Source organism: Lepus europaeus, chromosome 3, assembly GCF_033115175.1.
Source record: "Lepus europaeus isolate LE1 chromosome 3, mLepTim1.pri, whole genome shotgun sequence".
Taxonomy (NCBI): Eukaryota; Metazoa; Chordata; class Mammalia; order Lagomorpha; family Leporidae; genus Lepus; species Lepus europaeus.
In genome coordinates, this window is record NC_084829.1 from 54,256,351 (window position 1) to 54,272,273 (window position 15,923).

The 15,923-nt window shown below is 40.4% G+C and overlaps 1 protein-coding gene across 1 annotated transcript in view; it reads left to right on the forward strand.

Annotated features, from left to right (window-relative positions):
• The window catches only part of LRRC1 (leucine rich repeat containing 1), a 146,039-nt gene extending 130,651 nt beyond the window's left edge, over window positions 1-15,388 (forward strand). Inside the window, exons 11-14 of the mRNA XM_062187541.1 lie at window positions 3,263-3,378; window positions 11,083-11,255; window positions 12,237-12,373; window positions 13,917-15,388. Of these exons, the coding sequence (XP_062043525.1) occupies window positions 3,263-3,378; window positions 11,083-11,255; window positions 12,237-12,373; window positions 13,917-14,075 (585 nt within the window). The 3' untranslated portion in view covers window positions 14,076-15,388. The remainder of the gene's footprint in view (window positions 1-3,262; window positions 3,379-11,082; window positions 11,256-12,236; window positions 12,374-13,916) is intronic.
• Window positions 15,389-15,923: the final 535 nt, after the last annotated feature.

The window sequence follows — 15,923 nt, forward strand, 5'->3', positions numbered from 1 at the left end:
TGAATAAACAAGAGCAATCACCACACTTATTTGCCAACAGCCATAGGCCAGGTTCTATGATAGGCGCTAAATTATATATGTGGTTTTAATTTAGTCCTCATTGTTACTTTGGGGTAAAGTCAGATATCCAAACCCACAAAACATTTGACTGACCCTAAAATCTAACCCATGTCAGTATGGTCTCAAAGCATCTGTTTCCTCCCATGCACCACATCCCTCTCTGACGTCTGTAACAAACTGTATCTTGTGAATTACGGTTCCTACTGCTTAATAATCTTTTCTGAAAGGCAAATGTTTTATGCCATCTCTTCCTGGCTGATACGGAAAGAGGCCTGTATTTGTGAGTGTCTGCCAGGGACAGTGTGTACTTTTGCTGAGTGATTAAGGCACCCCTAACACACTCAGCAGCAACAACTTGTGCTCTTTGTTGGCATTGTTCTCCCCAAAGCATAGACAATAGAGATCAGGAGCCCACACTGCCTGTTGTGAGAACCCAGAAGGCCTAAGAGGCTGTTGAACACAATTACTTTCCAGCTCCCCCCACCCCCATGACATCTCAAATTGGGGGAAGAATGAGACTATAAAGACAGTGGACAGCTCACACTCCATTGAAAGTTTATACTATTTCCCCCCTCCAAATCCTTAAAGGATATTAAATAGTCCAGTAATTTTAGAGTAATTTCTGACCCATTTCAGTTAATTAACTTTTTACTACATTATATATGCACGTGATACAAATGAAAATATCCACATAGTATAGCTGTAGGGTACAAAGACAGAAATGACTGGAGTAGTAGACAGTGTAATGTGAGATGCCCTAGAATCACAGAGCAGATTTAGCCCCATATGCCCACCAGGAGCTTACGGTCCCTTGGGGCTTGATCATATGGTTAACCAATGTTATCTGCTTTGCTGGGGTAACAATAAATCTTGTCTCTGCTAGTTAGGCCAGGATGCTAGATGGTTGACATGTCTCCCTCTAGCCTCAGCCAGTTGCTGATGGGAAGAATTCCCTCCTGGAACCCAGGTCCACCGCTAAAGCTGGAATTCCTGAAGACACTTCTCCAGGTGGGGAAGGAGCCCAATGTGGACCTGAGGTGTTCCTTCCCATGAGTATCTTGGTTGGTACCATCTCAGTTCTTCAGAGAATGATCATCTCAATTCTCAAAAGAGCTGCGGTTTTGATTCCTTTGCTTCATGATATTCCTGGGCACCTAAAGTAAAACTTATGATTCCATCTTCAAAGAAGGAAGAAATTCCAAGTCTTATGAAGATCCAGTTGCACATCTCTTAGAGGATGCTATATTGGGCCCTGTATTTTTAACCCTAAGAGAGGCTACTCTGGGGGTTATTTGTAGAACAAAGAAGAATTATGTGGTCTCCACTACTACAAATAGAAGTTAGTAACTTTTAAGCAGCAATTTTACAAGTAAGTAAATAAATAATAAAGTACATAAACTTAATGAGAGGTGTGGTAGGTAGGTAAGGCTCCGTGGGGAGAGTAGATAGAATGGGTACTATACTTGCCATGCTGGTTATATGTCTACATATACATATAACACAGTTAACTCAGTCAAGTGATCTTGGGAATCTTAAGTATTTTGTGCTGCCAAGGGGGTTAGACTATAACTACAAAATATAATATATATACCAGATTGTTGTGAGAAGATTTTGGGCTTAGAGGACATGTAACTAATATTGCATGATTGGTTAAGATTAAAAAAAAAAAAACTGAGACAAGAAAAGAATTACTCTTAAGTAGTGGGACCAAAATACAAGGTATATTTTGGAGAGTGGTGGGTAACTAGTTTTTCTATGATTGGAAATGTGAATATATGTTTGTGTGTGTGTGTATTTGTGTGTGTGTACATATAATATGACTACTGAGAAACATAGAGGATAATCAAAGATTTACTGTGTATTCGGGTATTTACCACATGACCACAGACAACATTATTCTGTTTTCCTTTATGTTTATTTTTCTCTTATATTTAGATGGTTTGATACTATGGTTAAATATGTTATTTCATAATCTTTATTTTAGCACTAAACGAAAACATAAAAATATTGTACATTAAGGCAATGATGTAGCAATCTCAAAATAGGCTTTGTGTTTTTAGTATATTATATCCATATATTAAGCACATATATGAGTAGAAAAGGACAAAAGATACATTCATATCATTGAAAAGTCGAGTCTCTTGCTCTTCCTCAAGTAGGAGGCTCTGGAATAGTACTTTTCCGTGTGTCAGGGAGACATCAATAGGTCTTTCATGAACCTTTTCTAGCAAATGCTCTTAGTCAGGATAGCAAGCCTTAGAAGAATGTGGTACTTTATGGAGTCCTGCAGAATGTTGTGTCTGGAATCAAGTTATTTTTCTGCCCCCTTGGTTCAGCTTTCCCGACTGTGAAAACCACAGCCAGTTTTTTTTTTTCCAAGAGAATCATTGAACTCTTTTGTGTTTATGTTGTTTTGAAGACCAAACTCATATAAAGGTCAGTTACCTGTGTGTTCATCACTTAAAAAACAGTAACCAAGTTTGGTTTGGATGCAAGTATTGATTTATACATTTTGTTCAGCAGACCATACATGAGGAGATTAATATATGTATTTGCCAACTTCATTTTTTGTAAGGTATTACTGATTTTTGTACTCCTCAAAGGAAAGTGAATTACCAAATTAATTTGTGAATGCCTAAAGTCTATTAAAAGATGTATGACTGACATTAGTGTATTGTATCATCTTCCAGATAGCCTTCGTTTTTAAAAGAAAAATTAAACTGGAACACTGAGAATATTGAATTGAATATAATGGGCAGGTCTTAAAGTGTGTGTGTGTGTGTGTGTGATCTTTGGCCCAACTTTGAAACTAGAATCATTATACTCCCAAATTACTAAATATTGTTTGGACTTGATTAATTTGGGTAACATATTTAACAGATGTTTTTGCATTATATATTGGCAGTGGCAAATGACTTCCTTTGCAGAATAAAATTTTTGATTTGTATCATTTATTTTCTTGATTTAACTTAAAACATGTATGTTTAATGTTTTGCATAGATTTTTATGAGCCTTTGGGTCTGTGTTTTGTAGATTTTAAATTAATCATATTTGGCCATCAGTGAGACTTATTATTTGAGACTTATTTGACATAATTTATGCATCTTTGTCATGATGCTTCATAACCAAAGTACTCTAAACTCTGATTCCACCCCATGTCTCCCCAAATGGAAAAAAGAGTGTGTTTTCTTTCCCACTGTAGATCGGCGGATGCTGCAGCCTCACTGTGTTCTGCGTGCGTGACAACAGACTAACTCGGATACCTGCAGAGGTGTCACAGGCCACAGAACTTCACGTCCTGGATGTGGCAGGGAACAGGTAATCATATCCTTCTTTACTTTGTTTGAGAGACCAAATGTCCAGACACATTGATTTTTACTTGCAAAAATTGTTTTTGCATTATCTACAGTTTATAGAGTTGATGAATCAGATGACCCAGGCCCCATGCAATCCATAACCAGTGGAGTCGAGAATGTCAGGGACAACCTAAGCAGCAGCTGCTTTAAAGTTTATGTGGAGCCATCCATAGAAATGCTTCCAAGAATGTCAGCACAGTGATGAAGGGAAAGATTGCCAACCTGAGGATGGAGAAACATGTTTCATCTTGGCACTTTAAAAATTAACCGACTTATTCAAGAGGCAGAGACAGAAGGTGGCAGAATGAGCAATATCTCCTATCCTCTGGCTCACTACTCAGATACCCACAAAGCCTGACTCAGAGCCAGGAGCAAGAAGTTCAGTCCAGATCTCCCATGTGCATGGCAGAAACTCAACAACTTAAGCCATCACCTACTACCTCCCAGGACCTGCATTGGCAGGAAGCTGGAGTCAGTAGCTGGAGCTGGTTATCAAATCTGGGTACTCTGATAGAGGATGTGGGTGTCTTAAACACCGGACCCAGTGCCACTACCTACCTTGGCTTTTGTAACTAGCTTTTGTGAGTCTTCATGGGCCTCGTAGTTTCCTTGTCTCCAAAACAAAGTTGAATCAGTTTAATCTTCATTTTAACCAGGGGTTATGCTGGTTGCTATGTTCTGCTAGTGACTCTGAATCCCCTAAAATCATTTGGTAAAGCTGTATATTCAGGGGATCCACAGCTAATATCAGAATGCCCGCATGACTCAATGTCATAATCTTCATATCTGAATCAGTCTTCACTGATACCCCCAGGGTCACACAGTGCTGCCTGTCAAGGGCTGGGGCAGAGGCCGTCTGGGGCTGCTTGCCAGTTTCTGGAGCATGCCGCCTCTTCACCTTTGTGAAATATAGACTCCTTCAGCTGTTCCACCCCAATTTCAGCACTCTAAAGGTCACATGCACTTTCCTCCCCCAGAGCCTATGCAATCTGTTCTTTACCACCTGGAGCCCTTCCTGAAGGGCTCTTGCCCCTTCATGAAGCCTAGTACATAACAGGTGCCTTGTAAATATTTCCAGACTGAATGAAAGTGTAAATAGTTTTGCATAGTGAATAGCAGGCCACTGCACAATGTCTTATATCACAGATTTTCTCACCAGAAAGAATTTAATGTTTTTAGATGTGATATGGTTACATACCAAAGAACGTGTTTAACTAGAGGAAGAGAGCTGGTGATTCTTCAAAATCTTTTTAAAGGCCATCTGTGTGAAGAGTGCTTGGCAGACTGTCTCCAAGCACTGATTAGCTGGTCATTTAGGTCAGGCACAAGTTACCATTTTTCATTCCTGTAAATGGATTATAGACAGCAAGGCTAAATAAACAGCGGTAGTCAGCTGGAATCTGGAGGGGAGTTACGGCCTCAGAAAATGCTCACTTTTTTTTTTTTTTAAAGTTAATGCTGTCAGGATATCTCAGTAAGTAGATTCTTAGGGTCACTAACTGATTACTGGAAATTCAGGAGTAACTTGAATTGGAGTTGGATTTCAGGTAGACGAAGCATGCCCATGCCGTGAGCCTTTCAAGCTTGAGAAGGGCAGCGCTCTCCTGACCTCCCATTGCCAATGGTAGATACTCAGTGGCTCTGAATGGCTCCCTGGTTCTTTTCTCGCTGGTGACCATGAATTTGCATCATTAATTCTTGAACAAAAGGATGGCTCTGATGTCTGAAAACTGCTTTTCACAGGAGCGAAAGCCTCATTTTTCAGTTCTCAGAAGAAGGGAAAGTCAACATTTTATTATGCTTGGGCTAGGCTGGAGAAACCATAATTAAAAAGCCAAGTTACATAGCTGTCATCTGAGTCAGTTAAGTGTGTCATTTAGTCCTTTGTGTAAAGATTCTTAACCAAATTTTAAGCCTATTAAAATATTTAATCACTATTTTAAAGTATCCATATTGAAACTAATAAAAAATAAAATTAAAAAAAGAGTACCATGTTAGCCTTGCAGTTTGCAGAATATCACAGCATGGGAAATCACAGCAAATACAGCAGAGGTGTCTGCCTCTTCTCTCAGGCATATGACCACACAGGCAAGCAGGGAGACTGTGGGTTGGTTTCTAGAGACTTCCTTTATAGGTTAGATAGGATCCATCACAGCAAGAGTGACTACCGGGTGCTCCTTGGAAACTAGTTGCCAAACCCTCTGTGACAGTGAGGAGGAAAACATCTTGTATCATCAGCTGCCCATGGACAGAGAACACAAAAACTGATTTTTAGCAGAGTCTCTCCCATAAGAATATTACCACATATACAAAATTGGGCATTTGAGGATCTTGTAGTATTACTAGCACCAAATACTACAAATAGTGGCTATCAATGGAGCATTTGTATCTTTCAGTTTTGTAATTTATGAATTTTGTCCAGATCAGTAATTTAAAAATATTAAGACAATGCAACAGTATAGCCATATGATAGGATACTAAGTCAATAAAATGCTATGTGTCCCTGTGTGGGTTGAGACCCCAATCCTGGGTGAAGAGGGCAAGTGTCAAATAGCTTATCACACTCTTATTTTTAAATTTTTTTTTCTAAAACCAGCAACCTTACCTGTGTAGTTCACTGAACAAGTTGGTTCTTCTAGGGGTGGCATGGGGACTTGACAGCATAGGGGGCTTTTGTTTTACATATTTTGGTTTTGATTGAATGTTTCTGTTGATTATGTTTCAAATTATATTTTTTATTTAAAGATGTATTTTTATTTTTACTTGAAAGAGTTACAGAAAGGGATCAACAGAGAATCTTCCCCTCTGCTGGTTCACTACTCAAATGGCACAATGGCCAGGGCTGGCCAGGCCGAGGCCAGGAGTCTGGAACTCCATTTGGACCTTCCATGTGCGTGGCAAGGGCCCAAGCACTTAGGCCAACTTCCTCTGCTGTCCCGGCACATTAACAGGGAACTTTATTAGAAGTGGAGCAGCCAGGAATTGAACCTATGCTCATATGGGATGCCAGCATCACAAGCAGTGACTTAAACCACTCACCACAACAGCAGCCCCACAATTTATGTGTGTCTGTGTGTGTGTATTGTAACATTTTTGAAAGCTTTGCTTATGACTAAAAATTCTAGTAAGCAGTAACAAATAGATGAAACATTAAATTGTAAAATGTATTCTCCCATATGCTAGGTTAGTATTGCATTAATCAATTGACTGTGCTTAGTTATTAGATAAATGTCACCCCACAATTGCTGTGGTAATTCAGAAGCATCAAAGTCACCTCTGGCTGGGCTGGTCATGTATATAAAGGGGGACAAGAGGTCACAGTCGGTTCCTCACTTGCTTTTGTCTTGTACCATCAGTGTGAATAGAAAACATGTTTGTTGTTTTTTTTTTTTAAATTTCTGAGGAAATGTGGCCCTAAATAGAACATAGAGGTACATAAAAATGGGGCTGTGGTTTCTTGTGTTGATTCTGTTTGTACTGTAGTGTACAGAAGGTACTAGAGTAAACCAAAAGTGTATTCTTAGCTCCTCTGGAGAGCAGGACTGTATTTTTAATCTATTTGCGATGTGTAGCTGCAATGGTTTACCTAAGAGAAATAGAGGGGTGCACGAGTGTGTCTTTTTCCTGAGGCCACGGTGAACCTGGGAGAGGGTCAGGCCAGCCTGTGGACTGTGCCGACTGTTCAGGGAGCAGGGACTTTTTTTTTTTCTTCGTCTTCACTGGTAATGCTTATGTCCACAAGATGGTTGTGATCAAGCATCTGTGTGGCTTGGTCTTAGTCAGCAGCAGCCATGTACAGTCTGGCACTTGGATTCCTTGCAGGACAATTGACGCTGTAGACAACTCATTAATCTGAGTTGAAATACAATCAAAAGATCAGTTGTTGTGGAGTCTAGTAATTTACTGTAGCTTCTGTCATGTGCTTTGTCATTTATTACTGATGCTCTTTCTAGCCTTGTATATACCTTTGCTTTAGCATTCTGTTGGGAAGCCAGTTATTAGCCTGAGAAGTCACAATGACCATGTTTGAGTATCTGTGTTTTGTGCCAATTTCAAGTCTTGATTCTTTTTTTTTTTTTTCCTTTATGCTTTCATGATTAAGAGGGGTAGAGATGCTGACAATACGTTTCTTGCTGAAGACTTGAAACTTTAAACATTCTGGAGGATGTTTTAAAAGAAATAAGGAGAAAATTCAAAAGAAATTATCCATTTGCTCAATACAGTGAAAAAGTTTAATACACTTGAAACATTCACAATGGATAATGGATATTCTTAAAAAAAAATAATCCCACTCACAGTGCCTGAAAATACAAGGGCACTTCAAAACATTTGTGGAAAATAAAATTAAAAGATAACTTTTCGTGCAATAAAAATTTTGAAATTCATGCATAATTGTTTCACAATGTCCATTTTCATGAAATTTTTGAAGATTCTTGGTATGTATAAATTTCAATTTTTTTGTGCCAAAATAAAGTTATCTTTAATTCCATTTTCCACACTTTTTTTTTTTTTTTGGACAGGCAGAGTTAGACAGTGAGAGAGTGAGAGACAGAGAGAAAGGTCTTCCTTCTGTTGGTTCACCCCCCAAATGGCCGCTGTGGCCGGCGCTGTGCCGATCTGAAGCCAGGAGCAAGGTGCTTCCTCCTGGACTCCCATGTGGGTGCAGGGGCCCAAGCACTTGGGCCATCCTCCACTGCCTTCCTGGGCCACAGCAGAGAGCTGGACTGGAAGAGGAGCAACTGAGACAGAATCTGGTGCCCCAGCTGGGACTAGAACTTGGGGTGGTGACGCTGCAAGCTAAGGATCAGCCTAGTGAGCCGCAGCATCGGCCTCCACAGACTTTTAAAACAGATTTCTTTAACTTCTTTGCATTTGAGTAGATGTTCCTTTGGGTGGAAGGAGTAATAATTTTTATATAAGCACAATAGATTTCACTTTTTATTTTTATTTTTTGAAAGTCCACTGAGGGAGTAAGAAATCAGTATTGATCTTCCATCCACTGGTTCGCTCCCCAGATGACGGTAGCAAGCAGAGCTGAGCCAGGCCAAAGCCAGGAGCCAGGAGCTTCATCTGGGTCTCCCTTGTGGGTGACAGAGGCCCAAGTACTTGTGCCATCTTCCACTGCATTCCCAGGCCACTAGCAGGGAGCTGGATTGGAAATAGAGCAGCTGGGACATGACCTGGTGCCCACATGGGGTGCTATGTCATATGTGGTGGCTTTACCTAAGAGATTTCACTTTCTGTCCCATTTGATGAACAACTACTTCTGTGTATGAAGAAGTGTATTTGTGAATCTGCTATACCATCAGATTCCTTTGGATGTCCTTGTCATGGTATGTGCATGTAATTGCATTGGGAGGATGCTAGGATTGAAAAACACATACTTATCACCCTGCCTGGATCTCATTAGTGAAATAATGTAGTGTAAAATGTAGTCTTTTCCAGGGCACTTTAATAGTTCTCAGGGATGCACTGACTTTAGGACCTAAGACCCACGTAAATTACAATTCCCCTCTCCTTAGTACTGCAGCTGGTATGCATACATGCAATAGACTGGGCTTTACTGAACTGTTCAAGGAAAAGAAAATAGTTTGTCATCTCTGTAACTAATACATTGGCGCTCTTTTGCAAAACATAATTGTTTTTGTGAAAAGTTCATTAATGTCTTTGCTGTTTACATTCTCCTTGTGCTCTTTGATATTATTTCATTTATTAAATTGACTTAGCCAGTTTATGCCTACATTTTATTTGGATTAGTTTTATGGTGTTGGAATACAATTTTCATATTCCCATATAGAGTCCTAGTTTATTTCCCATAAGTTCTGTTAATTCAGAACGGTGTGTGTGTCTGATAATGCAATGTTAATCTCTTGGTAAGATGCATGTGTTAACTTGAAGTAGTTATATAGCTCTCTTATGAAGTCACTTCTGTGTTGGAGCTATACCTTAATAACATGGAGGCATCCTTATAGTGAAAATACAACAAAGTAACCTTCAGTTCCTTATATTCATAGAGGTTTGGTTGCTCTCAAAGTGAATTAGCTGGTGGGAAGCATTGGGTTTTAACTAAAATAGGGTTTTCACCCCTAGCCTTATTAGCATTTTGAACCAGGCAATTCTTTGTTGTATGGGCTGCCCTGCACCTTGTAGATGTTGGCAGCATTCCTGTCTTCTATCCTCTAGTTGCCAGTAGCTCACCTCCCTCCACCGGTTATGATAACCAGAAACGTCTTCATGATACCATCAGATGTCCCCCAGGGGCAAAATCACCCCTGAGTTCCACTGCACTCGAACAGTTTCTTGTAGTTATCAAATGATATGGTGCTTCAAAAAGCTCCTGGGAAAATGGAGTTAAAAGATAAGCTTGTTTTGCTGAAAAATTTAAATTCATGCTCTTTTTTTATAACAATTTCCATGAACTTTTGGAAAACCACTCATATGCATAGATATCAGATGTTTTCTTTATAGCACAATAAATTTATCTTCTAATTCCATATTCTGCACACATTCTAATTGTCCTTGTACACAGGATTTCTGGCTATGGGCTTTACTAAGTAGATGTGGCTACAGCCAGGATGTCAAATCTTCCAAAGCATAAATACAAAACCAGTCTTTAGGTGTCACATTATAACTTTTAAAGTGCTTTCATTTCTGCTACCTCATTTGAAACTGAAGCAACCTGATATGGAAATTAATTATCACCTAGGAGTCTGAGAAGCAGCTGAAAGATAAAAGTTTAAAATGGAATGCCTGTGATACTCTCCCTAGAGACAGCAGAAAGCGAATGGAGTCTGTGAGAAATGATTTTTATTCTTCATTTTCATGGCGGTTTAAGCTCTTAGGCATGGCAGGCATGTCCTTCCTCATATCCTGATCTTCCAGGTGCTCCTTGAATCAGGTAACCCTCACAGCCTCATCCCAGGCCTTGTCCATGAGGCTGCGGCCATTTGGGGGTAGTAAGAACTTTGATTTCTAGGTCCTTCCATAATTATGCTGACTTTTATTTTCTCTCTTTAAATTGAAGCAGTGTAAGACCTAATAATATATCCTGTAATTTCCTCATTTTTGGCCATGTGACCTTAAGGTCTTGTGGAGGAGATGACAACAGAGAAGGGAAGTTCAGTTAACCTACTGAACAATCTGCTTGCCAGGAGTAAATCTAGTATCTTGCGTGACACGAAACATCTGGGGCCAGCATTGTGGCACAGCGGGTTAAGCCCTGACTAGGGATGCCGGCATCCCATAACAGCGGTTCTGAGTCCTGGCTGCTCTGCTTCCCATCCTGCTTCCTGCTAACAAGCCTGGGGAGGCAGAAGAAGATGGCCCAAGTGCTTGGGCTCCTGCCACCCACGTGGGAGACCTGGATGGAGATCCAGGCTCCTGTCTTCCAGCTGGCTCAGCCCTGGCTGTTGTGGCCATTTGGGGAGTAAACCAACAGGTGGGAAATTTCTCTCTCTCTCTCTCTCTCTCTCTCCCTCTTTCTCATCACTCTGCCTTTTGAATATATAAATAAACCTTTGAAAAATAAATAAACATAACATCTTTCTTGACCTTGAACCCAATCTCAGAACTCTTCTTAGTTGTTTTTTTCCTGTTTTTTTTTCTTGACAGCTATTGATGTAATTATAGAATTTGAGGTTGGGCCGCTTTTTTTGTTTTGAATTAGGTTGCTGCATCTGCCTTTGTCCCTGACCACCTTGAAACTAAAGGCTTTGTGGTTGTCTGACAACCAGTCTCAGCCTCTGCTCACCTTCCAGACAGACACGGACCATGCCACAGGAGAGAAGATTCTAACCTGTGTCCTACTTCCTCAGCTGCCTTCTGAACCTCCTTGTCCAGGTGAGCCCGCAGGCCAGGTTCACATAGCCACTGTGGTGAGCAGGAGCTCACGTCTACCTGTTAGGCCTCCTACCCCCGACAAGTGCATGTGTTTTGTCTGCCCTGTACTAGTGTCTGCTAAGGTGAGGTCATCCTGGGACTCCTCTGGGAGGGGCCCCTAAGTCCTTGCAGGAGAAGAGCTGATCACACCTGTTTGCCGTGTCAGAAATTCCATAAACAGCCTTTTGATTTTGAATTATAGCTAACGTGGAGAATATAATACTCCTAAAAAAGGGCAGCAATCCCTTAAGATCCAAACTGATAATTCTGCGGATCAGTAGTTAACACCACTGGCGTACTGTTTCTAAGCCAATAAGTTATTTTGAGTCCTTGTATCTTTGTTTTGTAAATTGTGTGATTTAAAAAAAAATTCATACTGACATCAAAATGCTATTATAAATCCTTTGCTGAGCTGAGTTTGGAAGAGGAGACCTGGAGTGCCCTGGAGGAATGGGAGTCCCCCAAGTGGGAGGGCCTCCCGCTCCCTTGGCAGTCTCCACTGTGTCAAATGAGTTTTAAAGACCCTTCAAGAAAAATGTGCTAGAATGCATTACTAAGCAAAGTACTAGCACCCAACACATTCAGCCACAGCCCTGTCAGAAAAATATTTGAAGTTACTGTGTAACAGAGAATCACAAGAAAGGACTTTATAAATCATGGCATTCCAGAAGGAAATATTAAACATATTAGGCTGGCAGATATACATCATTAAAAAGAAAGGGCAGCTCCACCCCATGCCTTTTCTTCTTGATGTTGTTTTGTTTGTTTTTGTTTTTTAAAGCCAAGTCTTGGAGGTTGAGACAAAGCTCAGCCCTCCTTATTTCTGATGCCTTACGCCCCGGTGCCCCATATGCATTCTGCTTCGTCAGCCACGAGAGCACTATGTAGCAGTTGCCAGTCAAGCGAACTAGAGAGCCCTGCTGATAGATCCTGTCCCTACAGAGAACCTGCCTCGTTGTGGTGCACTGGAGAACCTGGTAAATGACGTCTCTGATGAAGCCTGGAATGAGCGGGCAGTAAACAGAGTCAGTGCAATCCGATTTTTGGAAGACGAAAAAGATGAAGAAGACAATGAAACGGTATGGAAACAGAGATTCTTTGTCTACAAGGAGTTCAAAATTCATTAAGGTTGAAAATCCTACTGAGGATTTTCCTTTATTTTCAAATTGTATGTTCACTACTTTTGATCCTGGTTGCATTGCCTTAAAATTTTTTTGTTTGGAAATTGGTTAGAGAGAGAAAGAGAGAACAAACGATCAAGAGCGCACTCTCATCTGCTGGTTCACTCCCCAAATGCCTGTGACAGCCAGGGTTGGGCCTGGCTGAAGAGCCAAAAAAACTGAATCCAGGTCTCCCACATGGGTGGCAGGGACCCAAGCACTTGAACCATCACCACGTCCTCCCAGGCTCTGCATGAGCAGAAAGCTGGGATTGAGAGCAGAGCCTGGAATTGAATCCAGGCACTCCAGTATGAGATGCAGACTTCCTAACTGGCGTCTTAATTGCTAGGGCAAATTCCCACCCTGTGAATGGATTTGCTAGTACTGGTCATGCTTACTTTCATCCATACTTGAAAATCTCTCATAGAAATCCAGTATCCTCAGGGGTCGTTGACAACACCTATTTCTTCCTGCCAGTTGACGTTGGCTTCTTACAAGTCCTTGAAATAATTGGGATTTTCATAAGCAGAGCTTGAAGTATATGCAACCCCCAAAACAAAGGGCAGGTTTTAAATTACTACCTATAGTCTGTTACTCCTGCTATCATCCAGTGGGATTTTAGGCATTTATGGTCGTAGAGTGAATTAGGGATGACAAAGTAACCTCAGCATCAGTGATGCCTTATTGCTTCCCTCAAGGCTTGCTGAAGTGAGATGACTTCATCCATTTCTTCATTGCCTCATTAGTGCCTTCCAGGATTTTGTTAACCTGGTTTGACTCCCCTGAAACTCTTAGAGTGTAATACTGTTCCTTGAGCTAAAGACCACACATCATATTGAATCCTGCAGTATTTTAAAGCCCATACCCTGTTTGTTCACATCCGGCCTTGCTGTCTGTCTGTATTAGATAAATGTGAACTTTCATCAGTAGGTCATGTAAATAGCACACACAACAGCAAAATAAGAAAAGACATCTCTCATGCCTCCCTTTTTCTTCAACTCCCGTGCCTTGAGGGTTGAAGGAAGCCAGAACCACTTTGGGAAATCATTATGGTGACTGTATTTTAGGATTTTCTATTTACTCCTTTACTTTTTCTTCCTCCACATCCCATGAATATATCTTCAGTGTGTTGTTTTTTTATTTTTTCTTAATGGTTATGGAATCTTATTTTTACTTGACACCAGTCTTGTAAGTTTAAATAGTATTATTTCATCCTCAAAGTCATCTTTCCGTCATGACTGTCTGGTGAGTTACGTGAGACACTTTTCATCTTCCATTAACTACGGGCAGGGAGCAGTTGATATATGCACACAGCTCCAAACAGAGCTCTTCCACACATTCTAATTCCATTCCAAAAAGGTAAGATTTGTATTGGAATGTGAATGCCTTGAAACTGCATATTTTGAAAAAGCCATGGAACAAAACAAAACAAAAAAACCTCACTCTGCTGTTTGTTTTTTAGAGGACACTTCTAAGGAGAGCCACTCCACACCCCGGGGAGTTAAGGAACATGAAAAAGACAGTGGAGAATTTACGGAATGATATGAATGCTGCTAAAGGACTGGATTCAAACAAAAACGAGGTCAATCACGCCATTGATAGAGTGACCACTTCTGTGTAGAGTTGCGCCTCCAGGTTTTACCTCCTGTGTCTCCCCCTGCTGTCTGAGGTGTTCCACTCTGCTCCTGAGGGCCTCACACAGCCCTTTGTGTTCACCGCACCTGCTAGCCGCCACCACCGCCGTCCTCGCCTGTGTCCAGTGTCAGGACACCATCTCCTCCAGGAAGTGCCTTACTCACCCCTCAGCCAGTGATTGCACAGTGATCTCCCTGCGCAGTTTTTTTTTTTTTTCTTTTAAAATTTTAGTTGTTTGTCATAAGTAGAATACACTACTGTAAACATCTGACCTTTGTTTTTGTCTTATGTTGGGGAAGGGAAAGCAGGATGGGGAATTTTTATCCTCCTCCCTTCCATTAAGTGCTGGGACATTTGAACCCAAGTTCTTTGGACCTACTGATGAGAGGTAGTTTTAACATGTGGGGAAAATTGATACTTTTTAAATCTCCTTTGGCAGCTCAGATGGTGTAAATTTTAAACTTTTGTATAGGTATTTCATAACAAAAATATGTATTTTGTTGTAATTTTATCTTGAAAACGGTACATATTTTAGTGTTTGTGCAGAAAAGCAGACGAGTCCTAACGTATTTTTTTTCGTGTGTCCCATCCACTGTGCCTTACTGTATCGTGTATCATGTCAAACCAGCTGTAAGCAGTGGCATCTTTGGGCAATGAGATGAAACTGGGTGTTTTTAAAGCAGTGTTGCATTTTAACCAGTAATCTACCTAGTGGATTTGTTTTTAACCAAAAAGATGAATTACCATCGATTTGTAAATTATATAAGTTGATTTTTTTCCAAAAAGATGAACCAAAGGATTAGGCTGCTTAATATTCCATTTCTTACACCTTACACAAGGAAGTCTCTTACAGTGAGTGCAGTGTCAAGACTGTGCCTACTCTGGAGATGTGCGCCATTTGTGTCATAAAGTAGAGCAGAAAAGCACAAAAAGAAGACTGGCTCAGAAATTCAGTGGATGAATGAATTATGTGCTGCAAAAGAAAGTATGATTTTTACTGAAGAAAGCTTTACAAGTTTTATATCCAGATGTAAGACCATAATAAAGCAAAATAACCTACTACCCTAAAAAATGTTGCTATCTTTAAGTGCAATTTAATTTGTAAATAGAGTTTGAATCAAAGTATAACAAAGTAGCTAATTTAAGGGGCCTGGGGACATGTGTTGGTATGTTTCTGTTGATTCCTTTTTTGTATGCTGTGATAAAAGAGAAATGAAATTGCCAGTCACTCTGTGGTGTCTGAGAAAATCATGTTGGTTTTTATTTCCCCTCCTCCTTGAAATAAACTCACTCTGAACATTGGCCACACAGCTTTTTAGAATTAATTATTATGCTGGATGTTCAAATGATAACAGGTATCAAAATTCCTTCAAAATGTGCTCCCATCCATTAAATACCAAAATCACAATTAGTTTTAAGTTAGCTCCTTTGGGACTTGTATTCACATGGGGAAGAACCCAGAATTGCCTTCACCTCTGGCTTGTTAAGCTTGGGTTGTGGCTGTCTGCTCAAGCGAACTCCTGGGAAACCTGTTTTCAGTGACCCTGATGGGATTTCTTTTACTTCTGTGCATTTACTTATTATTATTATATCACTTAGCTTTTTAGGGTGTGTATATGTATGCACTTTAAAAAAAATTATTTGTTTTGAAAGAGTTATATTGAGAGGGATACAGAGATCTTCCATCTGTTGGTTCACTCCTCAAGATGGCTGCAATGGGCATCCGTATGGGATGCTCATTTCTCAGGCTACAGGTTTACTAGCTACACCACAACCCTGGCCCCTACATGTATGTTTTTTTAAGACTATAGAGCTGAATTTTTGTGACTCTTAG